Source organism: Hippocampus guttulatus, chromosome 4, assembly GCF_054856545.1.
Source record: "Hippocampus guttulatus isolate MCC_2025c chromosome 4, RoL_Hgut_1.0, whole genome shotgun sequence".
Classification (NCBI taxonomy): domain Eukaryota; kingdom Metazoa; phylum Chordata; class Actinopteri; order Syngnathiformes; family Syngnathidae; genus Hippocampus; species Hippocampus guttulatus.
In genome coordinates, this window is record NC_141264.1 from 12,935,179 (window position 1) to 12,963,036 (window position 27,858).

Here is a 27,858-nt window from a genome sequence, read left to right on the forward strand (position 1 = left end):
TACGCTGTGACATTCTCTCCTCCAGCTTCCCGCTGCTGGCCAGCCGCTACCACAAACACACACACACACAGCAGGTTGGGGCACCACAAAAATGCAAACAAATTGTGGAAGAGCACTCCATTCACTGACATTCACTCGACGGCTGAACGTTCATACCAAAATTACAGACCAAAAAAAACTGGCATTGCAATGATTTGATCCAGTGGATCAAAAGTGGTCGAGATCTTGCTTGGTATGCATGAACGTTGACCGAGAATAATGTCATAATCTGTGTGATCTATCAATGCAATAATTGATCGGTTTCGCGAAAAAATACATGACAACAAAGACGACATCGTTCAGTCCAAAGTTGTTTGGTGATACTGGAGTGAATATGTGTGTCATGATTCTGTTCTGTTTAGTCCCCAGCAGGTGGCAGAGGTGTTCCGGTCCTTCTTGCCAAACACCTGTTTCTCATTTGAACACGGGACTATTTAAGACATCCCAGCCAACCACTGACTGTCAGATAATTCGCCTTGCGCACACCATTGTTCAAGTGCAGTTTTCTAGATGTTCTTGATATTGCGCTGTATTCTCGTTCTCCATTTTTCTATAAGTAGTTTCCCTTGCCTTCTGCAAGCGCTTTTGGGTTCTCTCATTTTCTCCCGGTGTGCCAACCAGCATCATTATTCATACTCTGTCGGCTTCACTGCATTGTTTTCCGTAAAGTAAATATTTTCGGTATACCTTTATCTGAGTCACCGTTTGTAGAGTTCGATTCTGTTCCGGATCCTTCGGGAACCATTACAATGTGAGCCTGGAAGCTAATCTAGTCTTAGCCTCGTCTCGTGTCATGTTAGCGGAAAACCTTTGCGCTGGGAGGCAGAAGTTCCGCCTCCACTTCCTCAACTATCCAATCACAAAGTCACAGCTTTCGTGTAATTGTATTTTATTTTATTTTTTTTTAATTATTTATATATTTTCACTTTATGTAAAAAAAAAATAAAAATCAAAATCAAACAAGGTAAAGAATGCGTGCTCTTTAAGAATTTGGGGGTGAAGGTTAAATAATATTTTATTCCAATGCATTTTCACTATGGCAGCGGTCAACTGTAGAGTAAACACAAATTGTTTAAACAAATATATTACTCTATCTTGAGGTTGAGTTGTTTCATTAGGCTCATAAATCAAATTCATATCCACCAAGCAGTTTGATTTGATTTATTGTGTTTTTATTACAAAAGCTCCCAAAATATCCACTTTTGAGAAACCCTTATTTTTGGTGCTTGCCACAGGAGTACATGTTTGTGGCCAGTGGAACACACTTCTGTACATTGATTGATCGAACTGTCCGTCTTCTTTCAAATTACAATGGAATCAATGGACTAGCAATAAAACTTTGCTGTTCATAAAATTATGAGTAAAGCCATTTCAAAAATACTAAGGAGCTTCTTGGCAACATTCACGGTTATTTCATTTTCTTTTGAATGTGATTTGTAATATTACACTTTGCCGAGCTGGTATGTTAGGGTGTCACACTATTTACAGACAGTAGATGCCTACTGCCACATCCACACGCCCGTCTGTTTACCTGAAAAAATTACCATGATGATTTACACAACTGGGTGAAAATATGACTTGTGTGGGCACGGCAAATGTCAGTCTTATCTATTCTACCTATTTATTGATTTATTGTTTTTATTAAAGACACCACTGAGGCAAAGGTAGACAGCATACTTTATTGTCAGAAAATCAGCAGAACAGAGTTGAAGGTGAACACCGAAAGCCTACGAGGTCAATCAACTGATTTGGGTTCATTTTGTCATCAGTGCCATGCGGTGCACACACAACAGCTGAAATATGAGTGGTACTCAGAAAATTCGATTTTAAGAATGTATTCTTTGTGGCTTTAGCTTCCAAAAGGGATTGATTTTGTTCATGCAATCATCGGAGATGGAATTATTTCACAATACCACTTCATGTATCAATTATTTTACATTGACATACCAGGCAGATGCCTTAATTGACTTGTGTTTTAAAGCTGACATGATGTACGTGTGAAGGCTGCAGTAAAACCTTCCCGAAATCGACTATGGTACACTCAGACTACATTTAGGGCATGCCTGTCACCCCGACACCCCCCCCCCCACCTCCTAAAAAAACGGAAAATGAAAAAAATAATAGTGACAACACCTCATAGAGCCATAAAAGAAACTACACTGACGGAATGACAAAGGTATCGAAGAGATACGGAGATTTCAAGTATGAGGCCAAAGGGGAATACAATATTTACACAAGCATTGTTTGTATGGTGATGGAAATTGAAGGGCAGAGGGAGGGCCAAGATTATACTTGAAGCTAAACAATTTTTGTTTCTACTTTTTTTTGGCAAATCTTGATTTATCTTAAAACTCTATGCTTACTTGAATTTGTTGACCAAACATATGTACGGGAGGACTTATACTATCAATATACAGCAAACCTTTGGTACAAATCTTATCCTATAGGGTAGCCTGGCTGTATGATGTCAAAGTGACAAGAAGTGCACTGGCCGTGCAGAATTGAAATTTGCGCATCCGCTATAGTAGATGGCAGTGGCGCTCTCATTGTCAGAGTGTGCACAGGGAGTATAACCACTGTTAAGAAAGTTATTCTGCAGATTTAATTTCTCTTTTTGTATTTTCTTTATAATAAGGACATATATAATAAGTTAATAAGGATGCAATGTTATGCAGGGGTGTACGATTGGACAAATGATACGATTTATAGTCACGGCAGAGAGTTGGGGAGAGCATGAAATATTCTCTTCTTTCTAGGGGGCCATAACAGAGAATAATTGAAAAGCACCGGCTCTACTGTAAAAATAAATTACCAGTGTGCCTATTTTAGTATGATTAAAACATTTACATAACTAATCAAACTACCCGATATATCCTGTTTTCACATATGTAGTACAGATCACACATGTACTGTCTGTACACAGTGTAGGTTTGAAGGCTAAAACTACAGACTAAATATGGTAACTTGCATCAAATTGAAGTCTTAAGAATATTTTCCACAGTTTCAAACTTGCAGTCTCCAATTGGGACCACAGGCGCTTTTATCAACCCTACCAGCCTACTACCAATGCAGTAGTAGGCCCTAAGACTTCTAAACAAACTTTGATGGTGTTCCCCTTTAAGACAAGATGTAGGCCGTGAGACTCATGAGTCTTTCAACATGTCTGTCTTGAGAGGCAATTGCATAACATGTCGAGTCTCTTGCGAGGCATGTTTGTCTCTGTGTTTTATTATTCAGCTGCACGAATGGGAATGCTATAGAGCCATCCGCGCAGAATCCACTAACAGTTGCTACTGAAGCAAGAAATCATCACGGCTGAAAATCATTTCATGAGGTTTGTAACTCAGGTAAAAGACTGTGTTACCTACCTGTAGGCGATCCCTCGAGCACCTCTCCGGTGTAGCGCGTCTCTTTGAATATGGGCCGGTTGTCATTCTGATCGATGACAGAAATGACGAGTATCACTGGTCCATCGATGAGGTTTCCGTTTAGGTCTGTGGTCGACACCTCCAGCTGCGGAAAAGAAAAATGACACTTAGGCACGAGTTAAATAAAATATTATGAAAAGTCAGCCGTCTCCTGATAAAATTAGCAGATGACTTTTTCCGACCAACAATGAATGCTTCAAACAATTATAGCGCTGTATTGAGCTCTACTCATTAGGTTTGGACCTGGCAGTATTAGGCAAGATAAGAGGCTCTTTTTGGGATTGGTTTTAATTATGATGATGATAATTTATAATTGTGTAGGCCAGTTACTGCAGGAAATAAATCTGCTGCTGACAAACTGACAGGCAGCGAGTTTGGCTGCTGTGAGGAGGTTGCTGTCAACACATTTCTTGCTTCGACGGGACCGTTAAAATTTCATCATTGGTTTGATCATTTCACCCTCTCTCTTGATGACGGTGTTATTCATTGCACGGATCAGGTAAACAACCTCGGTGCACTCTTTAATCACACTTTTTCATTTGATTTGCCTGGAGAGGAGGTAAGGTGTGGTAGTTTTTCAGCTCCTAAAAATTGCAAAGATGGGATCAGGCAAGTGAAAGATGTTGAGATTCTAATCATTGCTTTTGTAACATTGAATCTGGATTATCACAATATTTTGTTATCAGGTTTGCCCCCCAAAAGCTTTTGAGGTCTCGGTATTTTGTCACACACATACACACACACACACACTATATATATATATATATATATATATATATACATACACTGTATATCCTTTTAAGGAGACTCGTAAGATTAAGTCAAGTCAAGTCAAGTCAACAGTATTTATAGAGCACTTTCAAACAGCCATCGCTGCACACAAAGTGCTGTACATGGAGCAATTTAACATGCACAATAAACAGTAAGACAAATCGGTAATAAAGGCGGTAGAAAGCACCAAACAGTAAAACCAAGAACAAATCTAAGTCATGCTGAGTCGAATGCCAAAGAATACAAGTGAGTTTTGAGGAGGGTTTTGAAGATGGGCAGCGAGGAGGCTTGCCGAATGTTCAGTGGGAGGTCATTCCAGAGAGAGGGACCAGCAACAGAAAAGGCTCGATCCCCTCTGAGCCTCAGTTTAGTTCTTGGTACTTCTAATAAAGTCTGGTCCACAGACCTGAGGCGCCGGGCAGGTGTGTAGGGGCGGATGAGCTCAGAGAGGTAAGGTGGCGCGAGATTATTCAGAGATTTGAAAACAAATAAGAGGATCTTGAAAATAACTCTAAAATGAATGGGGAGCCAGTGAAGGGATGCCAGAGTAGGAGTTATGTGCTCCCTCTTACGAGTACCAGTCAAGAGGCGAGCGGCGGCATTCTGGACCAGCTGAAGGCGCTTAATGGAGGACTGGCTGACTCCAAAGTAAAGGGCATTGCAGTAATCGAGCCGGGATGTGACAAAGGCATGAATTACCATCTCAAAGTGTTCATGTGAGAGGAGAGGTTTTATTTTGAGATTAATTTCGAATACGACTGATGCATGAACACATTTTTGTTAATGTTAAGATGGAGCAACTTTTGAAGCTCAAAGCAGAAAATGAGAGGATTTTCAGAAAAGTAACAGGAAAAAAAAAAGGTAAAACAATATACCTCACAATCTGACTGTAAAACAAATCCCAAACCCATATTAACAACCAGACTTTGAAATTAAGTATGTTCGTGCTATTACAGAGTATTTTGTATCTATCTATCTATCTATATACATATATATATATATATATATATATATATATATATATATATATATATATATATATATATATATTTTTGTTCAAGACCAAATACGTTGCACTGTTTGGCTCATTAATTTGTAAAAATGTTTAACAATAATGCCTCACCTGCCATGAAAATCACCACATATCACTGCCATGTTCGGATGACACCCACATACTATATGTACCGTTCAGAGTTTTGCCTGTGTGTTTTGTGTGGAGCAAGACAAGCAACAATAAATGTGATGTATTCCAAAGGTTTGCAATTAATCGCTTGTGGGGAAAATTGAATTTAAGACCTAGCATGGAAGGGCTTCGTAGATACAGATGATTTCACGGATTCAAACCCAGACTTTTTGAGCTTTTAGCCATAAAATATATTGATAGTGGACCATTATTAACAATCATGAGGGGCAATCCTGCAGGGAGATTTAAATAATTGATGGCTTTAGGAAGCATATGCATAAATATGCAAAATATCTTTGCGCCACATCCTGTACTTCTTCTATATAATGCAAGGGCTCCGACAATAGTTAATAGATGCATTTTTATCTATAAATGTTTCTCTTAAAAGGCAGAGAAAAACAGCATTTTTCATGTAGTGCGTGATGGTAGAGGACCCAAAAAAGCGGGGAGGCAGGAGAAGCGGGGTGTACTGAGCAAAAACTTTTGCAGGGAAACTGGGGGAAAACTAAATCCAAAATACAAGTGCTACCAAGTGGACATAAGAATTGCTGCCTTACCAAAATTGTGTGTGTGTGTGTGTGTGTCAAATGTAATTGACTACTACATACCGTATCATGGTACATACTACAGTAATACTATTACTATTATTAATTGATAACTGATAAAAGAGTCACCAATTCACATAAATTTGTCAACTTTTATCAACTTAAAAAACAAAAATGCAGAGACCATGGGCAGCATCCACGTCCCAAAACGACCCTTGGAAACTCAGCTCCGAGTTCTAACTGAGACAAGGAGAGGAGAAGCAAGCACATTTTTTTTCTGTTGTGGGTCTTTTTACATCTGTTTCCATTTAGTTACAGATAGATTTTAAAGTGCTGTTACTTGTCCACAAATCACTTAACAGTTTAGGCCCGGAGTGCCTCACTGACGGGTTTAAAGGTAATAAACCAGGTAGGACTGTGAAAAAGGTGGATCGATTGACTGAGGCCAGCTAATTGTGCCCCGAGTGCAAACTAAACTCTAAAATTCATGGTGAGGCATACTTTACAGACTAACGGTTTCTATTCATGCCCTTCAAAGACAAAGCCGCTGCCACACTTGTAATTTTGAAAGGCCTGATCCATTCAGTAGGCCAGTCTTGCACATATTTTCCGCATACGATATATACACAGTATACTATAGAATATGCAGTACTGTATATTTATGCATTCAAAATATCTTGCAGCAGTGTTCTGCATACTAAGCTGTACCGCATCTTCCTATCTAACACTCACCTCTTTTTTTACAGTTTGATTTATTTTTCTGATGCTAAGCGTTAAAATGGGTTCCTTTTGACTGTGATTCCTTTGCCCGGTGCAGACAGGAAAAACTAAATCCAAAATACAAAGTCCTGAAAACCACAAGAATCCAAAGTAACAAAAAAAAAAAAACCCAACAACAACATGACGGAAACACATAACAGGCAGCCTGGTGGCCGCGCGTCTGCCTCACAGTGCAGAGGTGCAGGGTCCGATTCCGGCTCCGGCCTTTCTGTGTGGCGTTTGCATGTTCTCCCCGTGCCTATGTGGGTTTTCTCCGGGTACTACAGTTTCCTCCCATATTCCAAAAACAGGCATGGCAGACTGATTGAACACTCTAAATTGTCCCTAGGTGTGAGTGTGAGTGTGCATGGTTGTTCGTCTCTGTGTGCCCTGCGATTGGCTGGCAACCGGTTCAGGGCGTCCCCCGCCTACTGCCCGAAGACAGCTGCGATAGGCTCCAGCATACCCGCGACCCTTGTGAGGACAAAGCGGATCAGAAAATGGATGGATGGAAGGAAACACATAACGTGACAGCAACAACAATCATACGACGTCGGAAAGAAACCAGGGAAACAAATACAAGCAAACTGAAACAAGAAACACCTGGAAGAGACAAACGGTTGAGGGAGCAGATTGGTTAAGAGAAGGGATCCAGGTGACAACAAAACCTGACGAGGAAGGCAAAAAGGCACATGAGGAAACAAAAACAAACACAATCAAAAAACAAACCAAGACCATGAAAAATACGTTTCATGGAACATAAACATTTTTGAGAAAAATGGTGATTCCTAGTTGATAGAAAAATCAACGGATGAAAGAATAAACACATAAATAAACAAATTAAAATGAGGGGGAAAAAACAATGGAAAAATATGCTTTACCCCCATATTGGTTATTATTGGGCTGGGTTCCAAGTCTGTTTTGGGGCAATAACTGAACAGCACTTTTTTTTTTTTTTTAATGTTCTGATTTTACAAACGGTCCGAGTGAAGCAGCGCACTCGGAGCGGATTCTCAAATGCATCCGTGATGAGGGAACAGAGATTTTGGGTGCAACAAGTTCTAATGCTCGAGGTCTCTGTTTTGGTTAAACAAATTTACGCTTAAAAAAATAAAATAAAAAAAGACATTTTTTGACTGGTCCACTTGAGAAGGAATAAAAATAACAAGGAAATCGGTGAAATACCGAGGTAAACCCATAAAAGATAAAGTTGTGGTCACAAATGAAAAACTCGCAATAGTGTCGAACTGCAATAACCGAACCGCGGAGTAGCGAGGGAACAATGGATTAGAATTTAGCCGAAAAGTCATCTGGGCGAGGAAGATTCTTCTCTTGCATTGCGCCACCTTTTCATTCTATATTCTTCCATTCAGTTATGCATGACATCACACACCCTCTCCACCATCTGCTGTCCCACTGCAGACTCGATAGTACATCACACTCCACCACTGTGGAACCAAAAACATAAGGAGCAATGGCATGCACACACACAAGTGAAATAACTATATTAGAAATTGGGCACATAGGCACATAGTATTTCAATTATTATTCTGTCCTGGATGCATCTAGAAGAGATGCGTTGAATTCCAACAAGGGCAAAAAGGATGAAAGAATGGGGCCGACATCAGCATGCAGAGAATCTGACCTAGGGCATAAATAATCATAAGACTACAAAGTGAAAAGTGATGATCTGTTGAACTTCATATTCTGACTTGGGGCAGGGTGTGGAATATTCATAAAATGGACTGTAGATACAGTATTTAATAGGATTGCTCTCTCCACACAGAAATCATTCAGGAGCAACTTTTTTCGATGCATGCTTTCTGAATGGACTAGTTTACTCAAGTCAACTAAAATAACAAAAGCGTACTTGAGAAAGGGGAAAAAAAGATTTGCCTTTTCCATCTAATTAGACATGAAGCCAGTCTATGCTTTGTTGCCCTCTGTTGAGTATTAGAAATGATCCAGAATATTTGCGTTTTAGTGCTTTGGGGAAATTTGCGCCTGACTAAAATAAGAGACTGGTGCCTCGGTCTGTGACTCAGGCCTTGTGCACATCCAAACAGGGCTGGATTTCCAAACACTGAATCGTTTCAACAAACTTGCGTGTGCATTCGAAAATGTTGAAACAACATAGGATATACAGTATGCCAGGCCTGTGTGACACTGAAAACCCGACACAGAAAGTCACCAAAAACAGATAATAAGAAACCTTGCCAAATAAGCCAACTCACAACCTTGGCAGTGAATGTGAAATGAGGAAGGAAGGAGCTATTTGTGTGTACTGGATTTGTGTGGAGATTCTGCTGGAAAGGACCAGCTATTATGCTCAGGGTTTTGCGCAGCAAGAATATAACAGGGTATTCCAACATTGCTGTTGTAAATGTTGGCTGTGTTCGTGCACGGTCTTGCGAGAACTGCGTGCACGACGTCATCGTTTCAGGAGAGATGTGAATGTGTTGTACCCATCGAAACGCATTGGCAGCGTTTTGAGATGTAGCCACTCTGGGACGCAGTTTCCTAAAATGATCATCTTCAGACTTCCAAAATGCTGGCTGGATGAAATTCAGAAAGGCTTACATTTATTAAAAAATAAAAATAAAGACGCACTGAAACTTGTCTCTATGTGCAAGAAACTCCGTCAGACTCTTTTCTTCCTAACCTCATTCTCACAAGACTGCATCAACTTGTCACTTCAGGTGCTCATTCAAAAACAATTATTTAGTGTCACGTTTTCCTCCCCATTCTCGTCTTCTCTAAAATGACCCTATTTTTCTTCAATACTTGGAAACCCGTTGGTGAGCAAGGCATTGACAACTCCCAATTGCTAGAAGACAGCGTTTGCAGCAGCCAAATTATTGTTTGAAAAATTACAAACCAACGTAAACTGCACTTAAGCGGACGCGACTTCAACTCAACTTTTAATATGAATTCATTCGCATTCAGTTCAAGCCGGACATGAACGGAAACTGTGAAAAGGATTATGCAGATGGGAGAATTTCCATTGCACTGTCATCCGCTCGTTTTTCATTTGGCTTGGTGTTCGTGCCCCACTGCGGCACTGAAGTAGCCACCCTCTCCTCCTTTTTGCTGTGGAGAATTCAAATGTGCCGCATCTGCCGCTCACTTTCTGAAGGTCCCTGTGAAATCACTTGGTAGGACCTCCTGGGTGAGTATTACTCATCACCTCCCAAACACTCCTGTGGCTTTGCCATTCTCAGCAGTTGGTGTTCCATTCTGCAGCACCCGACTTCTACTGTTTGGGGCAGTGGTTCCCAACCTTTTTTCTTTCTTGTGTAACCCTTTTGTAACACTCACTCATACATGTTGATCGGGTAGAATATAACACGCCTGATTATTAAATGAAAAGCATTTTATGTCATTATGTTATGAACATTTCATTTCCAAGCGCCGTCTTCTTTTTTAGCTCAGGTTAAACATGAAAACAATGTTGCCTTGAAAATAAATACAGAAGAAAAATTACAACTAAAAGAAATAAAAAACTACAATTTACGAATGAAACTGACTTTGTGTGCCTCGATTAACATTAAACACAAAAACAACCCATTTAAAACAGAAGTGGAAACTTTATCGGGAACAAAACGTTTGTTTTCAGGGAAACACGTTGTACCGTATTTTTCACACTAAAAGGTGCACTGGATGATGAGGCACACCTTCAACGAATGGCCTATTTTGTAATTTTCTTCATATATTGGACGCACCGCCCTATAGCATGCAATCTACAATGCAGCCACTAGATGGAGCTACGCTCAAGGAAATGCCAACAGAACTGTAGCAACGCCACTCGAGTGAAGCGCGCCTAAGCAGTCCATAGTCCACTGCTCGCTGCTGTGCGCGCGTGAGCGCCAGCACGTACCATACCTGTCAACCTCGGCTAATAGCTGCCCTTATAAATGATTACGAGTCCCCTTACCAAACCCATACAATGGTTTACCGCGCATGCGCACATAATTTATCAATCCGACCATACGCAGCGATGAAAAAAAATTGATTGAGGATTACTTATGCTGGTTTGCCGTGACAGTAGGAGTGATCGATGACGGCATTGTCGTTGGCTACCAGCAAGTGAGATGATCTGGATTTGAGCCAAAATGGCCTTTGTAGATTGGTTCACAATTTATGCGTCATACCTGTACATGATTTGAAATGATAATTTTTTTTTAAAAACGTATAAAATACGGGGAAAACGTACAAGTTGATAGGTATGACATACGCACGTGGTTCAAACAATCAGCGCCGACGCACCCCAAGTCACAGATCAAAGAGGATTTGAACAAATCTTAGCTGTTGAGTGGCGTTGCCACAGACTGATCAAATGTCAGTAAAACTTATTTAATAAAGCAGCGACACAGCAGAGTCATTTCCTCGTGTAAGGAAGGCGAGAGGAGTCAAGTGGTGCATTCAAGGGCGCTCAGTTTGTTCGCAAACCGAAATTTGTTCGTCATCCGAGGCATAAAAAATTCGAAATTTTTGGTCGAAAACCGAATTGGTCGAGAACCGAGACGTTCGAAAACCGAGGTTTGACTATAGTGGCATCCAGGGCAATTTCTTGCTCAACTTGCACTGCCCACTCAAGCAAGCCTTGTAAAAATTAAACCCTGCATTATGTCAAAACGGCAGAACATAAAACAATGACCTTATTGATGAAATACCTCATACAGAATTAAAGAAACAAGCTGATCATATAAATACTGTATATGAGAAATAAATGAAGGCAGAGTAACTTGTGTACATCTGTCGTAAACGGTTAGACGCCATAAAGTTAAGTGCAATCAGCAAACATCGGCCATTTGGCTGATGTTTGAAAAGCCATAATCAACTGGTTCAATTGGTCGGCTGATGAATTAGTCGAGCCCAAGATGAAATACTCGCTGTTTGTGTCGCCTATGTCTTTGCGGCCAATGTGAAATATTTTACCGGAAAAGTGTATGCCTCTGTGATCTCATTTGTACTTTTAAAGCCTGTGTTTATTGTTTCAGACCTTTTTGAATGTCAGAACGAATATTGCTGTGATCCTAAATTATGTCAAGATGTTCGTGTGCTTATTAGCAAAAGATTGCTTCTTAAGATTGATTGTTTTGTGCACGGATTTCTTTCACCGGTCTTATCTCAGAGATCCTCATCTAAAATCATTCATTCATCACAGCAGACGGACTCTCAACGCAGATAAAAATAGCCCTTCTTGGGATGGGGGTGTTGAATACAAGACTGGGTTGTACATAAGAACTGAGAAGATAGAAAAAGCAGGGCTCTTTCATTTAGCTGGCAACATAAAAATAAAAAATAATCCCTCTTGTAAGGGTATTGGAATTGACACTCAGGCTTGCCTTGGTTTATCATGGCACCCAGTTAAGGTACAGAATTATCTTTTGTCTGGCACTGATAGTGTTGCTCAATGGTTGGAGAAAATATTTCTGTCATTCTGCTTCTTTTCTTTGCAGCAGTGGCAAAGTTTCACTCATCTTAAAAGCTCTATTGCTTCCCAAACTAATGTACAGGTACATCGAAACTCCTTCCAGTTTGAAATCAGGCAAGTGCATCGAACTCACATGGTAGGCAAGCTCAGGAGGTTGACAGAAACTTCAATCAAAGTTTCCCCAAAATGATCCACACAAGACCCAAATGATAAATGTGTGAATTTAATTGTCATTCATTGTATCCCAGTGTACATCAACCAATAATAAAGATTTGATGACAATAATTACGTTTGATTCCAACAAACCTGGTTGAAAGAGCTTCTAGGACATGTCAATGCTTATTTGTAATCTTTTCTCTGACAATTGGCAACCCATCAATCAATCAGTCAATCAATCGATCAATCAATCAATCTGCCCCAAGTCAGAAATTCTTTCCGACGTCGTATGATTGTTGTTGCTGTCACGTTGTTATGTGTTTCCATCCAACCATCCATTTTCTCATCCGCTTATCCTCACAGGGGTCACATGCATGCTCAAGCCTATCCCAGGTTTCTTCGGGCAAAAGTGAGGGACAGCCTGAACTGGGTGCCAGCCAATCGCAGGGCACACAAAGGCGTACAACCATTCGTGCTCACATTCACACCTAGGAACAATTTAGAGTGTTCAATCAGCCTACCATGCATGTTTTTGGAGTGTGGGAGGAAACCGGAGTACAAGGAGAAAACCATGCAGGCACGGGGAGAACATGTAAACTCCACACAGGAAGGTCGGACCCGGAATCAAATCCCGCACCTCTGCGCTGTGAGGCCGACGTGCTCAACAGTCAACCACCGTGCCGCGCCCCTGATCTGATTCCTACTATTATCAATAAGTATGCCAATGCAACTATGTGACTATGTAACTTTTCAGTGGGCCATTTTAACTCTAATTGCTCTTTTTTCAGGGGAGTGTGGCCATCAGCCAGTTAAGAAGATGATTTGGTGAGGCCTTACACAGCTCAAAGTGATGGCCTGCTCAAAGCCAAGATGTATGACCTCGCAGTAGGTGAATACGCTGAATTTGCAGGTGATTGTTTGATCATTTCTCTGGGTGGATACTGCTGCTGCATAGCAGTATGTCTGTAGGAGGTTCTAAAAGGGTGGGACAGTGGGAGGGTGACAGCCGCTGGGGTTTGATGATCTTGAGCACAAGCAAACAATAAATTAATCTGAAGAAGCTTTGACAAAGATGTGAAGTGCAAGATAAAGAACATTCACCCAGAGTAAATACAAAGTGTCAATATATTTATCTAGCTGTTGAGGAAATAAACAGATTTAAAAAAACAAAACAAAGACAACAGTGCAAAATGAACAAAAAATTATATCCAGCAACAGTAAAAGTAAAGAGACACCAAGATGTCGTTAGGGGCATCCAAAACCATGTGGCATTAAAGCATCATGGCAGCATTTCTTAAATAAGATAAGATAAGATATCCCTTTATTTGTCCCGCGATGGGGAAATTACAGTCAGAGTTCAGAAAGGAAAACGCTGGGTAGGGAGAGGGAAAAAAAAAAACACGCTCGAACTATCCTCTTCTGAGGATAATTTAAGTCCAGGATAAAAAAAGGCCCTAGCACATAAATAAGCATATGACAGTTACAACAAGTCACAAGACATAACATGTAATAAGGGGGAGGATGAATGGGAAGGGGGGGGGGGGGGGGGTGACCGCGACGCAGCCGTCCTGACCAGCTGCACGGACAACACGAGCGCTCTGCAGATCGAACCATGTCACGGGGGAAAAAGAATCGGAGCGATGAAGACGGTGATAATAAGGATGTGTATGCGCGTGTGGTTGTCCAGTTGTGTATGTGTATGCGTGTACAGGTCATAGCTGCTTCGTCGAGGTCTGCTCATGAAGACAGTCCCGGCTTATCAGTCCATGGGCGAGAAGGAGGGGGGTGATGGTGGGGGCCCTAGATTCCATGCGTACTTCCATCCAGGGGAAAGGGCCAAATAGCGTTGTTTGTTTTGGAGGGACGGCCGCCAACAATTTCAGACAGCCTTGAGTCCGTGGCCTGTATCTCTTCAATGGCGCAGATCAGTCAAATCCGCAATCTCTTTCCGCAGCGCGGATTCCAACTTCTCCATGTTGTTGTCGATCGTACGGAGTCACTCCAAAACCGCTTCAAATTGCGGTTGAGCTCAGTCACCGCTTGAGTCTGAGTGTTGGACACTCGCGCCAAACCATCCAGAATGACCGGCAGCTTCTTCCCTTCCAATAAAGCCGCTCCCGTCGGTTGAATTTTGCAGTAGAACAGAAAGCTGCCAACACCAAACAGCAGCATACCTGTTATCAAAAGGCCGATAATGTAGATCCTCCTCCTCAACGGACAGTATTGACGGGCACGCCATTCTCCACTTTCTCCATGGATCAAGGGCTTATCCGGCAGCAAATGTCCCCGGGGGGCAAGTAGGCACCCCATTGCCTGCTCTTTTCGTCGAAAAAATTTTGTCGATTGCATCGAGAGACCAGCCAACTAATTCCATGGTTAGTTCTTCGGATGAAAATACGGCAGGAGGCTAGGAAAAGTTAGACAAAGACAGCACAAAGACTAAGTGGCGAGCAAGGAGAGGGTGGGGGTGAGGGCAGGAGCTGAGCAAAAAGCGTCCGCCTTCGTCGAGAGCCAAGCAGAAAAATAAAGGACTATCTCGGTTATGGCCTCTACCTGTGTGTTTGCACTGGACCTTGTGATAGACGGTACACACTAACGATGGAGTGTGTGTGTGTGTTGTGCTTTATCTATTGCCCACATATAGAGACTAAGTGCACACGAGGCCTATTTCCTTGTGTGCAGGGCAGCGTATCATGCACTCTAAAGCCCAGGAAATTATGGTCCAGTCAAGCAGAAAACAGGAGAAGGATTGGGACAAACGTTGGCAGTTGCAGCAACTACAAATCCAGTGGGTTTTACATTGGTATGCATAACAGCTGTCTATTATTGTAATTCATGTGTAATCATAAAAGTGAAATGGTGTCAATGCCTAATGAATGTCATAGACTGTGCTTTTGCCCTCTATTAAAACAATCTATGAATGAAAAGTAAGCCATTTGAAAGAAAGATCAACTCGTCCATTTTCTCTGTCCTGTTGCCGGCCACATGGAGATGGAGACTGTCTACACCCCCGACGGGATGCCAGTCAATCTCAAGGTCACACATACAGAGTGAGAAAGTCATTCACACTTCTATTCACGCTGTCACTGAGTAGGAAATGAACCAGTGCTGCCTACACCGAAGTCGGACAAAAGTACCACGACACCAGAGGCCAGCAACCTTGAGTATTCAAAGGGCCACTTGGACCATATATCCCAGAAAAGGGGGGGGGGACACCAGGTGCAACATAAACCTTTTGACATCTAAAGGAAGGCTCACACTGCATTTTCTTTTTCTCTCAACCTGTATCAAAAAAAGGAATGAAGACTACAGTATGCAACATTTAGTAGTGTGAAGAAGTAAAAGATGTTTGTGTGATCGTTCATTTTAGATATGATTTGAATGAATGGGCCATTGATTGCAGTATGCAAAATGGCCTCAGCCATCTGTGACAAATCGATCACTCTGTTTGGCTGTTTGCTAGTGAATCAGGGCATGCGATTTATTATGGGGGGGGGGGGGTCAATTCCGAGTAGTTCTGGTTTTGTTAGGCATACCCTTACAGATGCAAAACAATACTTTAAGTAAAGGCTTCCCATTTACAATGGAAAGCAATAAATTATTCATCATTTATAGGCAATAAAACACTCAAGGCTGCTCGCTATGAAGTCAAAAAGGCAATTATGTAAAACTGATTAGAGTGAGAGGCACAACAGTTATTTTGTGTAAGTTGAGTGAGAGCATAATTTATACTCTATGATGGTTTAAAAGCCTTAGATTTCAGATGATGATTTTTGCGAGTGCATCTTCTCACTACGTGACATGGTTTGACAGGCACACTATAGCCGAGGCATTGTTGGGTGCCTCTTAGATGTGCTTTCAAAGGACATCACAAGGTAGACAGCACTTTCTTTCACAAATACCAAGCTGACACATTGAATGTGTTGACACTTTTAAGCATCTCACCTTTTTGGAAGGCACACAATTACAAATGTAAAATGTCACCACACACACACACACACACACACACACAATGAAGTCGGGGCATTGTCTTGAAGAAATTAAAACAGAACACATGGTTTGCAAATCATGTTCCACCTAACTTTAATTGAATACACAACAAAGACAAGATATTTAATGTTCAACCTGATTAACTTTTTCCCCATTAAATTTTATGGCTGCAACATCTTCCAAAGGAGTTGGGACAGGTGGCAAAACAGACTCAGAAAGTCGAGGAATGCTCATCAAATACCTGTTTGGAACATGGCACAGGTGAACAGGCTAAGTGGGAACACGTGGGTGCCATGACCGAGCGTAAAAAAAAAAAAAACAGTTTCCTTTAATTGTATTCCTGTAGCGTAGCATCATCTTGTGGATGCACAGCGCATCCGCAGCTACTATTGTAGCTTCTCAACTCAACTCAACTGTATTTATAGAGCACTTTCAAACAGCCATCGCTGCTTCTTATATGCGCCTTATAATGCAATGCTCCCTATATATGAAAACGGTTTTAAAACAGGCCATTCATTGAAGGTGCGCCTAATAATCCGAAGCACCTTATAGTGCAGAAAATACGGTGTGCGTGTATATGTATATATATACAGTATATACATACATATACATATATAGTTACACTGGGATGCTGAAGGAAGGGCATCCGGTGTAAAAACTGTGCCAAACATATTGTGGCGACACCTTACGAAACGTGCCCCACTCCTAATCTCACTCACTGCAGTGTCAACTTTCCAGCAAGAGAGGGTGCTAATAAACAGTGGAAAGGTCAAGAATGGTTTAAAAATAAGAGTACAATAGACTTACATGGCCTGTAAATATTTGTGTCGATGGCATACAATGGTAGCTCGGGGCGAAACAAACATCTGCTGACCATTTTTTGTGGTTGCTTTGTTGAGTTGGTCGACTTTTTTTCCCCACCTCTAATAATGTTTGCATTTTGCACTGTACTTATATTTTGCAAGATGGTTTGTTTTTTTCATGTCATCACATTTATTTGTAGTGATGTCTAATCGAGTTAATATCAGGAATTTGAGGGGATTCTGTGTTCAGCTTCAGTTGCATTTATGTTAAAGTCTGACATATTTTGCGTTGTTTATTTTTTTAAGTCAATGCGGTACATGTAGCTCTAATCTGCTGCCAAGTGTTGCCTATCAGGCAATGCCTACATTGATCTTGACGTGAACAGAATTGTCATTTTTAACTGGAAATTAAGGCATAGCGAATGTTCTTTAATCATATTGCGAAGCATTTATAAGCAGTGCAGGATAAATCACACTTCCAATGTGGTTTATAACACCTGCCAAATGTTAAATATTTATGAAATGGCAGGTGGAGTGCAAACCACAGTAGAGTTGCTGCTGATGTGCAGGGTAATGGCACCTCCAGATGCCCTAGTTTAATTTTACCCTTTCAGCTCATCCTGCATTTACAATTGGACTGACTAGATTATTTAAAGTCTGAAATTGATACAAATCAGCAAGAATAACAGAGACAAGTGAAATCTGAGGAAATTCTAGCCCCTTTGTCAGCTCTTCCAGGGAAAGCACAATCCGTTCCCAGACCAGCCGCGAGAAAGACTCTGAAATTGATACAAATCAGCAAGGATAACAGAGACAAGTGAAATCTGAGGAAATTCTAGCCACTTTGTCAGCTCTTCCAGGGAAAGCCCAAGGTGTTCCCAGACCAGCCACGAGAAAGACTCTCCAGTGTGCCCTGGGTCATCCCCGGGGCCTCCTCCTGCTGCAACGTAACTGGAACATTTCACCAGGGAGGCATCCAGGCGGTATCCTCAAGCCACCTAATCTGCCTCCTCTTGATGCAAAGGAGCAGCCGATTTGCTTTGAGTCCCTCCCGGATGACCAAGCTTTTCACCCTATGTCTAAGGGACAGCCCAAATACCCAGTGGAGCAACTCATCTCGACTGCTTGTATCCGGGATCTTGTTCTTTCGTTCACAACTCACAGCTCGTGATCAGGAACGTATATTGACCGGTATAAATCAAGAGCTTTGCTTTGCACTCAGCTCCTTCTTCACCACAACAGTACAGAGTCCACTCCTACACAGTCAAACACCTTTGTCCAAGTACACAAGTACACATACAAACTCCCACGCACCCTCGAGGACCCTGCCCACAGTATAGAGCTGGTCCACTGTACCACGGCCAGAATGGAAGCCACTCTGCTCGTCATTAATATGAGATTCAATTTCCCGATGGACGCTCCTCTCCAGCACGCCTGAATAGACCTGACTAGGGAGGCTGAGGAGTGTGATCCCCCTGTAGTTTGAACACAACCTCCAGTCCCAATTCTTAAAAAGGAGGACCACTACCCCAAGCTGCCCCCGATGTCAACACGGTGTTGAGAGGTGTGTCAAAAAGAACAGCCCCACAACATCCAGGCCTTTTAGGAAGTCTGGGTGGATCTTGTGCCTTTTAACCATCTGGGTGACTTCAACCCCAGATACTGCAGAGTAGCAGTGTCCACCTCAGAGTACCCTGACTACGCTTCCACAACGGAAACTGTGTCGGTGGATTTGAGGAGGTCTTCAAAGTACCTGTATGTCACAAGTCAAGGTCAGCAGCAGCCATTTCCACTGTGTTAAAGGTGCATTGCTTCCACTTTCAGAGATGCCGGAGAGTGAACCAGAATTTCCTCATTGTCTACCGTCCAAATATCATTTCCCATGGCCCCACCGAACTCCTTCTATGGAATGGCTAGGTTTATGTCTCGGAACCCATCAACTACCTGAGCACTCCCACAGGCCAAAAATGCCTCCTTCTTCAGCTTGATGGTATCCCTTGCCACTGGTGTCGACAAACGTGTTTGAGGATTTCTGCCATGACAGGCACCGACCACCTGCAAATTTCCTTCAGTCTTAAATGTGGTGTTACAGTTCACCAAATATAGACAACATGCATATTCAACAATTGCAAAAGGCGGTCCCTTTGATTTTACTCATCTATTTGCAATATGAGTTTTATTTTTACAGTGGATTTTGTGACACCACAGAAGACTGACCTGGTATGAATCGATGATCTCTCGGTCCAATGAGCGAGTGACTGACACGTCTCCTGTGTCTATGTCAATAGTAAAGAGACCTTTGGGGTCTTGGTCAGCGCCAGGTCCTGTCAGTCGGAAAATATGGTCCCACGACTTCTCTGTTGAAATCACCTGCAGGCCAAAACACACACAGCAAGTCAAAGCTTTGCACATTTGTCTTTTGAGTAAAGCCATTTCCTGCATTATATATTTTGATAACTGTACTCACATGAGACTACAGTTGCCAGCACCATCCATGAGCAGGCAAGTTGGAAGGAAGAAAAAAAGGGGGGCGGGGGGCAGAATATTATTGTCACACAGTGTAAATCACAAATTAGAATGACTAAAATCATATTGCAATTAGAACCTCCAAATTCGAGTAGCCATTGTAAAGCAGGGGGTCAACAACATGGTGTCTGCAGGCACACAGTAGCACCCAACGATCACACAAGTAGCCCGCAGGCCTGTTTTAAAGCAAGATCACCAGTGAAGGGACAGTATGAATTCATAGGAATGCTGTCAAATTGCAGAGATTTACAGAAATAAAGTCTTGTATTTTGATCCCTATCTGTTTCATACCTTGTTAAATCAATGTGGATCATTACTGTGAGAATTCATTCACATCCTCAGTTTCTTCACATAGATGAGCATTATTAATTGTTAATAATATGTCATTTAAAAAAATTTAAGCAAAAGTGCACCCCTGAATTAATCACCACCAAAATGTAGCTCTCAGTTTGAAAAAGGTTGATGACCCCTGGTTTAGAGCATGATGAAAACAATTCTGGAAACACATAAGTACTTCACAAGTCAAACAAAACTTAAGGCTACTCAGCATGAATAACTCTCCTGAGACTTTAGCTCAGTGAGCAGGAAAATACAATACAATTTGTTTGTTTGTGTGTGAGTGTGTGTGATTTTTCGGGCACTACTACAGAATGATATCAGTGAGGCAAAGTGGGGTTACAGATAAAAAATCCTGAAAATTCATTCAAGGAAGGCAAACGACTGCTGCACTAACCTTTGGTGAGGTTTCCGTCGTATGACACATTGAGGCGGGTATCTAACATGCTTCATCTTTTTCGCCTTGCACGGTTAAAAAACTTCATGTGTGTGAAAAAAAAACTGTGTATGTGTATTGTGTATTTTGTGATATTTTGATTGCTGTTATATGTAAGAGCATGTGTGTGTCTGATGGCTTTTGGATGTGTGCCACCCATGTATTAAAAAATATATTTTTACATGCCACCCATGTACAAGAAAAGGGTTGATTTCGATCGAGCATGTCACTGATGTTTGAGCACACACAAAGACCAAGACTATAGTGCGTGGCTACTTGACCCATGACAAATTAAAACACATCCGTACAAAGTTGTGAAGAGGACAAATATTAAGGGGATAAATGTGGCCGTATTTCTCATGAATGAAACCGAAGACCGGCGTAAATGTATCCCTATAATTGTAATACAAAGTAGATAAACTGTTTCACTTGTCTTTACCTTAGTATTCTATAATACATAATACAGCTGATATTGTAATTGTAATAATGGAAAATACACAGAGATAAATACATTAGGAAAGGACCTTGGAAAAAAAAATCTGCATCATCACAATTTTGAGGAAAAAAGTACCCAGTAGATTACCGTATTTTCCATCTTCGTTCAGCCCTCAGTAGAGTGACCAATTGCCATGTGAGCAGTTTTCCACGATATTGCTTCAAAAAAATAGGTCTTAAGGTTTTACTTTGCTCATAGTTTGCTTGTATTTTTGTTTTCAATGTTTTTATTTTTGCTTCGTGGAAATTGTAAAAAGCAACCAAAATGAATTTTCATGGATCAAAGGCTCCACCAAATGTGTATAAAATGACTTGGAAGACAAGGGGAACCATCCTCAAATATAAATGGTTTTACTTTATTCTATAAATTCATCCATTTTAGTGTTTATTAGGGTCATGGGTGAGATGCAGCCTATCCCAGCTCCCTTTGGGCTACTTTATTGTACTCTATTCAAGCAACTGTATTTTATCGTGGTTAACTTATTTTTACATTTTTGTGACAGCTCCAAATATTAAACTTCTATTTCAAACATTGCTTGTTAAGTTGATAGAGTTTAATAGCAGTTGAACCTGTAATGAATGAATTCACATTCCATGATTTCCGATGGGAAAATTAATTAAAACAAATTGGAGGCCAACCAGTACTGCTGAAATGAGTTATGCTCAGAATTTGAATGGTGACTGTTCTAGCAGAATAGTGGGAGTATCAAGCTCCAACCTTGTTCTCATTCTCCTTTTGTACTAATTGTTATGTTCTTGTAAGGGCATGAACACTAAATTTGACTATCCACCAATAAACCCAAACATCTTTATTAGTATCATGACAGTGGTTGGCATCTGGTGACTGAGGAATTCAGGGTGGAAATGCAACAAATCAAAAGAGGGATTCACAGATGGCTCAGCAGCAAACCAGCGGGAAGGCGGCACCACCAAAATAACGCATGCTGGTATTAAATGAGATGTGAACGTATTACGGAGCCGAAGACACAGCAACTTCAGGTGAAGCCGAAGTGAGGTGTCAGGGGAAGTTTATCGTCATTACAAGATGCTTAGTGGGAGATGGTACTAACAGTACAAATAGTACCAGTCTACACACAGACTGACACAGGTGGTGGTAACTCCACATGCATCCAGTGACTTTACCTGTGCTGAGTATGTCTCCGCTGTGAGTGGGGCGGGGACCGAGGGGAAAGAGTCTCGCTCACCACCACCACTATGCACCGTGTCTAAAAGCGCAAATTAATTGCTAAGCTGACATGAGGCAACAGGGGGTATGATACTACATGGAAATGACAGGAAGTGAGTTGCTGCTCTGCAAAAATGAGAATGAGCATCAGAGCAATTTGTATAATTTGACCTCTTTTTTTTTTTTTTGGTTGCAGGTTGCATCCACTGAGATGATGCAGGCAGCTGAATGAATTTCATTACCCTGAACGTTGTCCTGTGAATCTAAAGGTGTGTGCGTGCGTGTGTGTGTCAATATGTGAAAAAAAAGGATTACCAATTAATGAGCGATTAGAAGGGAACGGCCTGAACAATATTAAAAAATAAAATCTGCCTGCCAGGATGAAGGTGTTTTTCCGTCAAATGCCGACTAGTCTAAGGGCTGGAACGTGCATTCTTGGTTCAGCACAACTCTCACAATTATTCTTGAGTCTCCCAGAAAGAAGGAAGAACCTATGTGCTCAGTTATGTCTTCCATTCAAACGAATGAGGGACACGGTGAAAGTTGGAATGGCTTGGTAAGGACAGAGTTTTCAACAAAACTGTTGTGAATGAGTCACGAGTTTCGAATCAGTTGTTCTTTGTTAGTTATCACAATAAGCCTAAAAGCCAACGAGACCACATGGTTGTTGTTCAGCATAATGCCCTTGTGTAAGAAGGCCACACATTTCATTTTGCACAGTATTTTCTTACATCCTTGCCTGTTTTTACACAACCAAACAAAGGTCTTATTATGCATACATAACTACTTTGTACTTGACTTTGTGTCTAAAGCCCCTCTCCTACTGAGAGTGGACTAAGGCAGAAAAATGTGTGTTCACATCAGGGTTCGATGGGGTTCGTCCAAGGTTGCAAATGTTCCCAAATGGGCATCAGCCATTCAGCAGACGGTCACCTGTACTTTTTGACCATGTTCGAAATGCCCTTGCGACAACAACAATCACTAGAGATGATCATGGACTTCAGGGTGTTAACATCCTTCGCCATAGCTGCCCCCCACAGTATCCGACTGCCCTATGTCAACCAACCTTCACGTTCCTGGGATTCACAGTCTTCCAGGACATGAAGTGGGAGGCCAACATTAACTCCATCCTGAAAAAGGCCAAGCAGAGGATGTACTTCCTGCACGGCCTGCCACAGTAGCTGCTGAGACAGTTCTAAACAGCAGTCATCGAATCAGTCCTGTGTTCCTTTACCACCGTCTGGTTTGGGGCCACCATAAATAAAGGACAAAATCTGACTGCAACAGACAGGACTGCGGAAAAACATCAATCGTACTGCCCTACCCACTTTCGAAGACTTTCACACTGCAAGAACTATGACAAGGGCACGGAAAATCCCACTGGACCCCCAACACCCTGCCCACAACCTCTTCCAGCCACCCCCTTCAGGTAAGCGCTATCGTAACATGCACATCAAAACCAGCAGACATTCAAACAGCTTCTTTCTCTCTCGCCATTAACTCCCTAAACAGTGAGGTAAATCCATCATGGCTCTTTGCATGTTTGCAAACCCCTGTAGGATATGACTGGACTGTTCATTGTAGCTCCAGCTTTCTATAGACCTGAACAATTGCCATTGACCAATATTCCACAGAACCAGACACTTTAAAACGCTCAAGTACTTTCTGCATAATTGCACACCTATAGTTGCACTACACTTACTGATACTGGTCACTTACAGTATAATGATTCTCTGCACCAACTGCACAACCATCATCATCATCGTATTGTATTGCACCACATTGTCGCACAGCTGTCATTGGGCGATACTAAGAGGCGTGGTGAGCTATGTCCTGAAAATGTGCATTTGATAGACACTGTGGTTTCCAAAAGAAACACACCTTCTCATTTCATCCAATGTTTAGGTGGTACAGAAAGCGGGAGAACCACATTATTCTAAAAAGAAAAAAAAGTGTGAAATGTGGATTTATAGGAGCCGATATAAAAGTTTGCCTTAATGCCAGCAGCCATGCAGAATGGTAATGGCTCTCTGCTGTGGCTTCCTAATGGAATAAGGTAGGAAAACAGAGGCTTACATTAGGTCAACGTCTACTCTGGAGTTCTCACCTGACAAATCTGTTTTTTTATTGCTTTTAAGCTCCTCTCATCATATTGCATACCACCACCTGCTCCATCTGTCCTGCAGTCCAGGGAAGATTCGGAATTTTCATCTGGCACAAAAAAAAAAAAAACCCCACGACTAACAAACACTCCAACAAAAAAAAAAAAAACAACTAATAAATGGAAGGTGTGGGCAATGGGGGGTGGTGTATGTTTCTTTGTCTGCCAGAGACAATTAAGCAAAATATTTAGAATAAATGATAAAGCCAGAGGCTGCTTGTGATTTAGTGCTGTAATATTCACCAATACAGTGTGCCAGCTCTGTTTTCAGAAGATACAGCAAGTGTGTGGTTCAGTGGCAGTTTTGAGAGCACAAACAAAACAAAAAGTGCATGTGGGAAGAGAAAATAAAACAAAGCGCAAACATGTATGAGATGTCGGACAGCCATGGGACAGACAATACAGAGAAATGAGACCGGCTAAAGCATAGGTGTCAAACTCAGGTCCTGGAGGGCCGCTGCCCTGCATGTTTTCCAAGTCTCCCTGTTGCAACACACCTGATTCAAATGATCATCAGCAAGCTCTGCGCAAGCCTGACATTGAACCTGTTCATTTGAATCAGGTGTTTTGCAACAGGGAGACTTGGAAAACATGCAGGGCAGCGGCCCTCCAGGACCTGAGTTTGACACCTATGGGCTAAAGTGATGAGCAAACCAGAATGCCAAAAGTGATGAAACAATGTAACAGAGGACATATTTATTTTGTGTTGGATATTATCTGGCACTGCAAGCAAACTCGAGTATTACATCTTTTTCACCGACATCTTTTTGTGGGCGTGTCACGTAAATACAGACAAGTAGATTTTGAGCTGAAACCTGTGGTTGACGTTGCCTGTTGGTATTTCAAATTGGGTGTTTGATTTAGACTTGCATTGTGTAAGTGGACATGTGTTCATCTATGGAAAACGGAGGCTCTTACTGCCAACCAATATAGGAGTGACTTTTGAGAAAAAAGTCATTAATTGCATTAATCACATTATGCAAGTAAAGGTGTTATGACCCTGGAATTCATTATACAGTGATCCCTTGCTATTTCGCGGTTCGTTTATCGCGGCTTCAGTGCATCGCGGATTTTTTCAAACATAAAAAAAGAAAAAAAAATCATATACCTGGAGTACAGTCCTGTATATGTTGCTCTATGTGACTCGCTGTTGTTTTGCAGCTTCTCGCGTACCGTTTGTGTACTTTTTGCGGACTTAATTTTGTATTTATATATTTATTTTTACCTGTTTATGTTTATTGGTCGCTACTTCACGGATTTTGGTTTATCGCGGTTGGTTTTGGTCCCCATTAACCGCGATAAATGAGGGATTACTGTACAGTATTCTCAAAATATAACAAAAATAAAATCCCCCAAAAACTTATCAGTTACAGGTACCTGCATCGGGTGAGTGAATGTATTCAACCTCAACCCACCAATGAAAATGGGCTTCAAAAGGGTCGTGACACCATGCTCCTCAATATACCAATCATGAGTAAAACAAATTTAGGGTAAAACCTTAATAGTTGACCGATATTGCAGGACATGTAGTTGCAAGATGCGGTTTGTGTTGGTGGCCCCTGAGAGGGCAGTGTAGAGACCTCGGTATCAAAACATTTCCTAAACCAGCTGGAGGTGTGACACAAACAATACGCTTCCGACCCTTCTCCTGAGACCTGTTGTCACAACACCATCCTCCGGCCCTTGAGATGTCAACACGCAGACAAAACGCTCCCACTTGTAAACACACACACACACGCACAAAAAAATCATACACGTCCTCTGACAGTCACCCATTTCTCCTGCTCTTTACTACTATCTCAAGGCGATATGGAGAAAGCATGAAAAATGAATCGCTGCCTCGTAGATGTGAAAGGTTTGCATAAGAAGACGAAAGCTATCGATGTGGAAAATCAGTTTCAGCATGTCACAGACATATGACTTTTACTCGATGTAACAGCACACATTAGCCCATCCTGTCGAGTAAAACAGGGATGACGGTACGGCATGCAGAAATGAGGGACAACTTGAAGGGGGAAAATAATTATGGGGAAGGAAGAGAAATAAATGGGAATGCAAGAGTTAAGCGGGCCCTGGGCCACTTGCAAGTGACACGTTCCGAAAGCGAACCAGGTGGAATGTGGATCCCAAAAATGCACACTCGGATTAACTGTGTTACCCAAAAAATATTTATTTATTCAAAAAAAAAAAAGTACAGACAAAGTACAAACAGATATCGCTGGCAAGAAAAAGCCCTGAAAACCAGATATGAAAAGAAAGTGCTTGTAAACTGCAAGGTAAATTTGACAACCAAAAAGTACTTAAACACTGTTTCCAAACTCCAGCCCGTTCCACTGGGCTTCTGGCCAACACATTTGTAGCTGTAAGTGATTTAAAATAAATCACAGGTGTGCCACTGCTGGCACACCTGTTGGTCATTGTGTCATTAGTTAGTGTTTGGTTAAAAGGACTCCCTCCCTGCCTGACCAGTCGGTGTCGGATCATTGCATGTGTCTCTGTGCACGTGTGATGTTTTGTTTTTGTCATAGGTTTTGGTTTGTTTGTTTGGTACTTTGTTTTCTTGTGGTTTTCAGGGCTTTGAGTTAGCTACTCCAGGGTACTCCTGTTTGCATTTTCGTTACGTACATCTTGGTCACTGCACCCTGCTCCTTCCTGCCTCCCTGCTTTTTGAGGTCCTCTACACTACCATCACGCAAAATGTGAAAATTGTCTTGTAATTGAGTACTGCTAGTGGTTGTCTTGTCTGTTTTTATAATGTCTTACTCATTAGGTTCTTGTTTGTGTCATCATGGTTTTTAAGTTTCATATGTCTCATTGTGCTATTTTAGAAACCTGCCTTGGGACCACGGCTGAAAACTAGCATTTGTGCTAAGTCCGGCGCATTTACATTTTATTTTGGTGTTGATTTATGTGCACTGTCCCAATGAAATAAATAAAATGAATGAAAAATAAATCAAACGAAATGGCAAAAATGACACATGAAACTTAAAGCAGTCCAAAATGACTAGAGAACCAAAATACAAGAATCTAGCGAAACAAGAGCAACAATGAACGTGGGCAGGTCTAGAAAATATCACTTGAGCAAAAAGAACGAGCAAGGTCAATAATCCGACAAGAGACGAGGCAGCTCGGCAGTCCGTAAATACATGGCAGGCTTGATTGGTAACAGGTGCACTTGCTAAAGAGGCACGCCCTCTACTCCAGCTGGTGCCGAAAGCAAAAACCACACAGCAAAACCACAACAACATGATTATCTGAATCGTGAGCTGGAACTTCACGATTGACCAAACTTAACTGCTGACTGTCATTATTTTTTCAAGCGCAACCTCTAGGGCATTCCCAAGTCTATAAAAGTCACCACATCTTCAGCGGGCTTCGGCTAGTTAACTCAGTGCTCCTGAGATAGGGAGTTCATGTCCAAACAGGCACTACAATGATCTAGGTGCAAGGCCCTGCGCTACTGCTCTCTCCAGAGTATCATTATGATAAATATAGATGAGTATGTGATAGCATTCATATTAGTCACTGAGAGCACTGGCAGATTTCTCTGTGTATCATTTTATCTGAAACAAACAAGCTGGAGACACTAATACATTATCGATTTTAT

At 41.6% G+C, this 27,858-nt stretch overlaps 1 protein-coding gene across 1 annotated transcript in view; it reads right to left on the minus strand.

Moving 5' to 3' along the window:
- The window catches only part of cdh13 (cadherin 13, H-cadherin (heart)), a 267,321-nt gene that overhangs the window by 128,130 nt on the left and 111,333 nt on the right, over positions 1-27,858 (minus strand). Inside the window, exons 5-7 of the mRNA XM_086108938.1 lie at positions 19,579-19,584; positions 19,329-19,481; positions 3,408-3,552 (exon numbers count right to left, since the gene is read on the minus strand). Of these exons, the coding sequence (XP_085965064.1) occupies positions 3,408-3,552; positions 19,329-19,481; positions 19,579-19,584 (304 nt within the window). The remainder of the gene's footprint in view (positions 1-3,407; positions 3,553-19,328; positions 19,482-19,578; positions 19,585-27,858) is intronic.